The sequence below is a fragment of the Hydra vulgaris genome, chromosome 12 (genome assembly GCF_038396675.1).
Source record: "Hydra vulgaris chromosome 12, alternate assembly HydraT2T_AEP".
NCBI lineage: Eukaryota > Metazoa > Cnidaria > Hydrozoa > Anthoathecata > Hydridae > Hydra > Hydra vulgaris.
Window position 1 is genome coordinate 67,490,001 of NC_088931.1, and position 7,807 is coordinate 67,497,807.

The following is a 7,807-nucleotide window of genomic DNA, read 5'->3' on the forward strand; positions in this document are numbered from 1 at the left end:
CCTTTGGGAAGTTACATTATAGATTTCATTTCTAGAATAAATTTTTTACAGGTTTTTAATTTCATATTTTTTATTTTCTTGGGTGGTTGTTTAAATAAAATAAAGATATACTGTTTATTAACTTGTATAAATAAATATATGTGTGTTTTTACAGTGTGTAAACATACATATACATGCACATAAATACAAGTTCATCCATTTGAGTATATCAAAAATTTTACCGTGGCTTGCGTCCATTTTAATATTGTTGGAATTTAAGAATTTACCTTCTTGTTTAATTAACACTTCAGATATTTCAAATATATAATTAGATGATATTATGATAAAATAAGGTTTAGTCTATATTAGGTGTTTATTATGTTCTATCTTATTAGCTAAATTTGTTGAACGTATCTGCTTTCATTTTTATAAATACAAGTATATTACACTAAGATTTTTTGTTTTTATCTGATGTTAATGAAAGCTATAAAGGTGTTCTATGTCAAGTAATATTCGTATGGTGGCTTTAGAACGTTTATAAAAATTTTTAAAATACATAATTATATCTTCAAAAAGGGAAAGAAGAATTGGAGAAGGGTATCTTTATTTGCATACTATGGTATTTGGATTTTTATCAAAGTTGTTGTGTTTTTTATAACACTAAACATGACAAAAAATCTTTAAAAAATACTATTAAAGATTTTTTTATATCTTTTTTTTTTTTTTAATAATTTATTGTTTTAAAATGTTTAACAAGTTTTTATGCTTATGTTTAATATTATAAAAACGTAAATAATATTTTTATTATGTTCTTATTTAATTTTTTAACTTTATAAGAATTGGTACACACATGGAAAACCAAATGTTTTTTGGCTGTCTGGTTTTTATTTTACCCAGGTAAATACAAAACTTTACTTATTTTTACAATATTTTATTTAACTTGCTTTCTTGTCGGTTTGTTTTTTTGGTGTCCGCGCAAAACAAACATGAGGTCAGCGGTAATAATAAAAGAAATCGTTAAAAAAACAAAACAACACAAAACATACTTTGGTTTAGCGCTGTGGTCGGCAAACTTTTTAGCAAAAGAGCCAAATATGAGCATTACAACAATTTAAAAAAAAAAAAGTGCCAAATCTGATTGTTAAGTAAACTTTTATTACATAAATTTCATACTTTAAAATGTTTATTAATGCAAACAATTTGCTTGCATTTCCTTGGAAAGTTTGAGTAAGTCAGGTTTGTATGTTGTTTTTAATTTTAGGTATGATTCCAAGTTCTCATCAATAAGACCACAGTTTACTCTTGATAATGTTTATGCTTGAAAAAGATTGTTCGCATGTATATGTAGAACCAAAAAGGGAAAGAACAGCAAACGCGAGCTTTTTCAGCTGATTGTAAGAGTCAGGAGTACTTTCCAAACGTTGAAAATGATCATGTCTTCCTTCTCCAGGTCATTCAAAGCAGACCACTTGTGTTGTGAACTAAAATCACATTTTTTCTTCTTCAATATTTCCAATTCAACACAAAGACGTTCGAATTTAGGGCGCCATATCTCCTTGTTTTTTAAATCCAGCAATTGTAATTTAAAGCTACTAATTTCAATTTCAAAAGGAGTAAATTTCAATTCGGTTATCGTAGCATTAAAAGGATTTTTGACAAATGCTAAAGTTGGTCTGCTGTTTTTAAATTCTTAAAACCTGCTAAGAAATGCTTCCCTCATATTTAAAATTATTGTTTAAAATGATGTTTATTAATTTGTTTTCGAATGTTATTACTTCTTCTAACATCGAAAAAATTTAGTTTCCTTTCCGTTGTAGTTTACGATTAAGCTGATTTAGATGAGATCTAACGTCTACCATGAAATAAAAGTTTTGGATCCACTGTTCGTCTGTTAATTCTGGATAGTGAATGCCCTTCTCAAGGAGAAATGCTTTAATTTCCAGAAAAAGGGACCTTGTATGGACCAACGTACCTTGTTATGAAGCAGAAGATCGGCGTATTCACTTTCCATTTTAAATAAAAGTTCTTTGAATTGACGATGATTAAGAGCTTTGGCTATAATGGAGTTGAAAATTGTAATCACTAATACCATAACTTTACAAATTTCATCCGGAAATGTTTGCGCACAAAGCGCCTCTTGGTGAATGATACAATGGTAAACAAGTATCTTGTGATTTATTTTTTCTTTTAAAATAGCAACAAACCCTTTTCTTACGCCGGTCATACTTTTGGCCCCATTTGTCGAAATCGACACAATTTTATCGAGGGAATATGATGTTTATCCGTGCACTTAATTACAGCATTTGCGATGTCTTCTCCACGCGTCTGACCCTTGAGTGACAATAATCTTAAAAGTTCTTCTTTAGGGCCCGAATGAGACATAAATCTTACAAAAAGTAAAACTTGCGCTGTATCATTTATGTCACAAGACTCGTCAACTGCTATTGATAAAGCCGAAATAAATTGTACATCTTCGATATGCTGGGTGGTTATATTCGAACACATTTTAATTGTTCTATCTTTAATGGTTTTGGAAGACAATGGAAACTCTTTAATTCTTTTCAGAATATCTGCTTTGTTCTTAAAATCCTGAAATAGCTCTTCAAATGTATATATACAACAATTTTTTATGTATTCGCCGTCTGTGTACGGTTTTCCTCTATTACCAATATCATGGCTAAAAGCAAAACTTGCCATATTAATATTGTTGGGAGATTGCATTCAGTTATTAAACACAGAAGTTGACGACTTTTGACTCTTCTGAAGTTCCTCAATTGCTTTCTTCCTTGCATCACCGGTAGGATATTTAGTGTTGAATGACATGTGCTTTCTTGTAAAGTGTCTTTCTAAATTTGTCTTCTAGTTATGCGCAAATTTCTCCTTACAAATAAGACATGTCGGAAGTCTATTAAAGTTTTGAATAAACGCAAAATTCTCGGTCCACTCAACTTTAAAGTCGCGGTTTTCATCTTCTGTTTTTCTTTGCTTTTTTTTTGGTAACCATGTTAATTGGGGTCAATTAACATGGTTCTTATCAAAATAATATTATTTTGTCTACAAAATAATATTGCTTAAAATCACACAGTTATTTGCAACAAAAAAACTGTAAAAATGCACATTCAAGAAGAAAATACATTGAAATCGTAACATGGTGTTTAACAATAAGTGACAATGGTTATAGAAAAAATGTTTGAAATATGTTTGCGGGTAAATACCCAAACAAGTGTATTCTATGTAAGACGGACTGTTCATAATTTTAAAAAATATATAACAGAAGGTTCTATTCAAAGTTCACACAAGAAAAGGACAAAAGTTGTTCAGTTTTAACAGAAGACATGGAGTTTACTGTGTTACATCGAAGCACATCGCAGCTTCATCGATGAAGCGCGATATTTCAATGTATCCTACAGTTGCATATTTTTATGGAATTTCCCCCCCCCCTCCTCCTCCCCCATTTCTATTAACATTTATTATAATAAATTTAGTAATTGCAAATTCAGTAATAAAGATTTTGAATTCTAATTATTTGTGACTTTATTTATAAAATCATAGGATTACTGTTACCATGCTTACTTTTAACATTCATCACAAATAAAAGGAAAAATGTACATAAAACCCGCGAGATATTAGTTCAATTTTCTACAAATCAGTATTATATCAAAAGATTATTGTTAACAAAGCTTTAATTATTTTTGATAACCATTTTAGAAAAATATTGTCTAATAACAATTGTTTTAACAAATAATTTTATTAATTTTATAAAAATGTTTCCACAGCGACCTATGATACACTCTATCTCTATCCCTTTTTAACTAATTTATTGACATTTTTTTATTTTAAAAGTATACATAGGGCAATTGTACATGCCTATCAAGACCTATGTATACTTGAAAATAAAAGAACCCTGTATATAGCAGGTGTAATAAAATCGTATAAAATACCTGTAAGATATACAGCTAGATTGAAAAATACAACAACTTTTTAATAATAGAGGACAACGGCAGACACGGTAAATACGACAAAACTGTTCACACTGCAACTGCTGGTCTGCTTGAGGTACCTTTATATCACACAGGAGTACGCCGAAAACATACGAACAATTTCAGCCGGTAGCTCGTACATGGTTTGTGTTTACGTTTACGAAAACTAATAAAATTAAACTCGATGTTCGTTACGTATTTTTTACAACAATATAACGTCCTCGATTTATAGAAGAATTTTAATTCATCAAAATAAAATGTAATTTTTTTGTTACCAAATTTTTTTTTTTAATGAAAATATTATTACGCTTTCCATGGATATTTGTGCCGGAGCCGCACTTGAGGAGCCAAAGAGCCGCATGCGGCTCCGGAGCCGCACTTTGCCGACCACTGATTTAGCGTAAATAAAAGATATCGTTAAGAAAGTAATTAAAACAAACAATAAACTACAAACTTTAGTGTTTTAGTTTAGCGTAAATAAACTTTCTTAGCAGACTAAAAAATAAATAATAAAAAATATATATAAAAACTTTTTAAAAATAATATATTTACTATGTGTACGTACACAACCTAAAATATCCATTAAAGTCAATGACTGAAAATGTTGTGCGCCAATAGGAACGAGTTGTACTTAGTTGCCCAATCTTTTCAGTCATTGACTTTAATGAATATTTTAGGTTGTGTACGTAGACAAAGTCCTTAGGTCCCATGAAATAGTTTATTTTTTACTTTTTAGTCCATTTTTAAAATGTTGTTTTTAAAAAGTTTTTTTTATATATTTTTTATTTTCTCTTATATCTTCTAATATTTTAATCATTATAAATGTCTATATATGTGCATGTATGTATATAAATAGGCGTTTTTAACTGGTGCCAAACAAAATTATGCTCGAAAATATACTATTCCTATCGACCTGCTTGGGTTTGATTTTCAAGTATTTTCAAAAGATGATATGGATTCCGAAGCTGAAGATGGAGTTTATGTACATGGTTTGTTCCTAGAAGGAGCTAGATGGGATAGAGAATGGTCAGTTTTTTCTTTTCAATGCAAAAATGATACTTTTTAAAGTTTTTAAATATGTCCAATAAGTTTTTCATATTTTTATTTACGTAGTGGAGTTTTAGCTGAGGCATATCCTAAGATTTTGTACGATCAAATGCCCGTAATTTGGATTAAACCCGGAAAAACCACTGATATTAAAGAAAGAAAAATTTATTCTTGCCCTGTGTATAAAACAAGTGAACGCAGAGGAACACTTTCAACCACAGGTCACTCTACTAATTATGTTATACCTATTTATTTGGATACAAATGTTGATCCACGTCATTGGGTGAAAAGAGGCGTGGCACTTTTGTGTTGTCTTGATGATTAACGGTGAAGCTTTTTTTTTTTAATAAAAAAAAAAAAGCTTTTTAAATTCTCTGACTTGCAATTAGAGAGATTTTCCTTTGTTTAAGCTTAGTTTATTTATTTTTATTTGCTCAATTAAATTTTATATCATAAAATTAATGAAATTTTAAAATTAATGAAAGTTTTAATATTATTGAGAAATTTGTTTATAAGATTTATATCTATTTTTTATCAAATGTAAATAGAATTATAATTATAAAAAAATAACTAAAGTAAATTAAATGCATTGCAAAAGCGTTTTAGTTTTTAATTAATATATCTTTTCTGAAAACTCGCTTTGCTGCTTGGTAATTAGGATTTAGGTCTACACATAATAATTTAAAAAGTTAACTAAAATTTAATAAAGAAAACAAGTACCTATTTTATAAAAACTAAATAATAATACAAAACAGATGCCCGTTTTGTTTTTAACCGGGGTATCCGTTTTATTTTGATTATAATTACTGCATATTTAGGTATCATTTTGGTCCCAAAAAACTTGGCAAGAAAGGTTTTTAAATTACTCTCTTAAACATTTGGAATTGTGCCATTTTAAATCAAACGGGGATTTAAATGAAGCTAAAAATAAAAAATATTTTTTTTTTATAAAAAAAAAAAAAAAACTTAACGACATTAAACACTAAAAATAAACTAAAATTATTTATAAAAGATTTTAAAGAAATAATAAAAAAAAAGTTGTTTATAGGCAAAGCAAAAACAACAAATTGTGAAAAAGTTACTGTAAGGTGTAATAAACAAAATTAAAAAATTACGTTAATTGACTTAATTTATTAAAAACTTAATTATGTATATAAACAATTCGAACTAATAACGTTAAATAAGTTTCTGAACAAAATTTTGTAGAACTTTTTTTTTTTCTTTTTTTTTTTTCGACTCGAGCTTTCATGACATCTGCGAGTTGATTTTGGATTGGTAAGGCGGAATTATAGGGATTGCAATCCCGCGCACTTTTTAATCCCGCGGGATCCGCGCGGAAATTTTTAATTTCTGTGCGGATCCCGCGGGATTGGTAGATTTCTTATGCATATTACAAAAGGCAAAATAATAGTTGTATTTTTTTTCAAGTATTTCAGAAAAAATATACTCAATAAGATGAGGTAAATAAAGCCAAAAAACACAATTCATTTGTAATCAATATAATTCTTAACATTTAATGAACAAAAAGATAAGAACAAAATACGAAGAACATCTTTTAGCTTTACGTTGAACGTCTATTAGCTTTATTTATTTTTTTAAATATCAAATATGAGAAAATGATTGAAAGAAATGCGCTCTTAAGAAATAGACCCAACTTAAAGTATCGTCACTTGATCTACTCCTCAAAGGACTGCATATATTACCAGCAGCTGAAAAAGCTCGCTCGACCTCTACGCTTGTTAATGGTATGGTCATCAAGTAACTATGCGCTATATCTAGAAACTTGCCTCTTGCTCCGTTACTTTCATAGGCAGACATTTCCTGCTTCAATAATTTATCAAAGTCTAAAGAATCTAAATTTGGTAGCTCCTTTAAATTTTCTGTCCAGCTTTTCTTGTCTTTCTATATTTGATTTTCCAATTCTTTTTTCAGCGATAGAATTGTAGGAGTAAGTATTTGGGAATTGTTAATAACGGGTGACAACTAAAAATCCGGACAAAAAGAAATTGTGCGCAAGTCATATTCAGTTGTTTAACTTTGCCACTTCGTTACGTTATCAAGTAGTGTATGATTCAAGTAATAATTTTACAGTTTTTGTTTGATAATTGTCAATTTAGTTGTCATAAAATGTCGAAGATGCTTCTTTGAGAACGTGTTGTACATTTTTATGAACACCATAAAAGTGTTGGCAAAATGTTTACTGTAGAACATTTTTTGAAAGAAGGTATATCGAAAAGTACAATTTACGATATTTTAAAACGTGGTACTGTTGAAAGAAAGCAAGGATCCGGACGAAAGCCCACAATAATGACCAAGAAAATTTTGAAGAAGTTAAAAACTCGATTTAACAACAAAGATAGCATTAGCCAGCGCGATGCTGCTAGAATATTCGAGTGTTTCCAGCAGTATACCAGTAGGGCACTCAAAAAGCTTCAAGTTAAACCAAGGAAAAAGCAGAAATCGCCATCCTACACCGAAAGTCAAATTACTAAAGTAAAAAAAAATTATCGTTATCTAGTGAGACATTTTGGTAACAAAAATTTCATTTTGGATGATGAAAGTTATTTTACTTTAAGTAAGCCCCAAATGCATGGTTACAAAATTTATTACGCAGACGACTCTTCTGTTACACCACCTGATGTTAAATTCAAAATGCGAAGCAAATTTGAGAAGAAAGTAATGTTATATATTGTTGTCTCCGACAGAGGAATTTCAGAGTCATTTTTCAAGGAAAGTGGTCTAGCTGTCAACCAAGAAGTTTACAAAAACCAATGCTTAACTAAAATTTTAATCCCATTTAT

General features: G+C 29.3%; 1 protein-coding gene across 2 annotated transcripts in view; it reads left to right on the forward strand.

Annotated features, from left to right (window-relative positions):
* Nucleotides 1-5,603, forward strand: part of LOC100211154 (dynein axonemal heavy chain 12) — a 107,100-nt gene extending 101,497 nt beyond the window's left edge. For both annotated transcript variants that reach the window (XM_065814217.1, XM_065814218.1), the window contains exons 84-87: nucleotides 1-51; nucleotides 817-876; nucleotides 4,816-4,985; nucleotides 5,073-5,603. The exon at nucleotides 1-51 is cut by the window's left edge and continues 42 nt beyond it. In XM_065814217.1, the coding sequence (XP_065670289.1) occupies nucleotides 1-51; nucleotides 817-876; nucleotides 4,816-4,985; nucleotides 5,073-5,331 (540 nt within the window). In that variant the 3' untranslated portion in view covers nucleotides 5,332-5,603. The remainder of the gene's footprint in view (nucleotides 52-816; nucleotides 877-4,815; nucleotides 4,986-5,072) is intronic.
* Nucleotides 5,604-7,807: the final 2,204 nt, after the last annotated feature.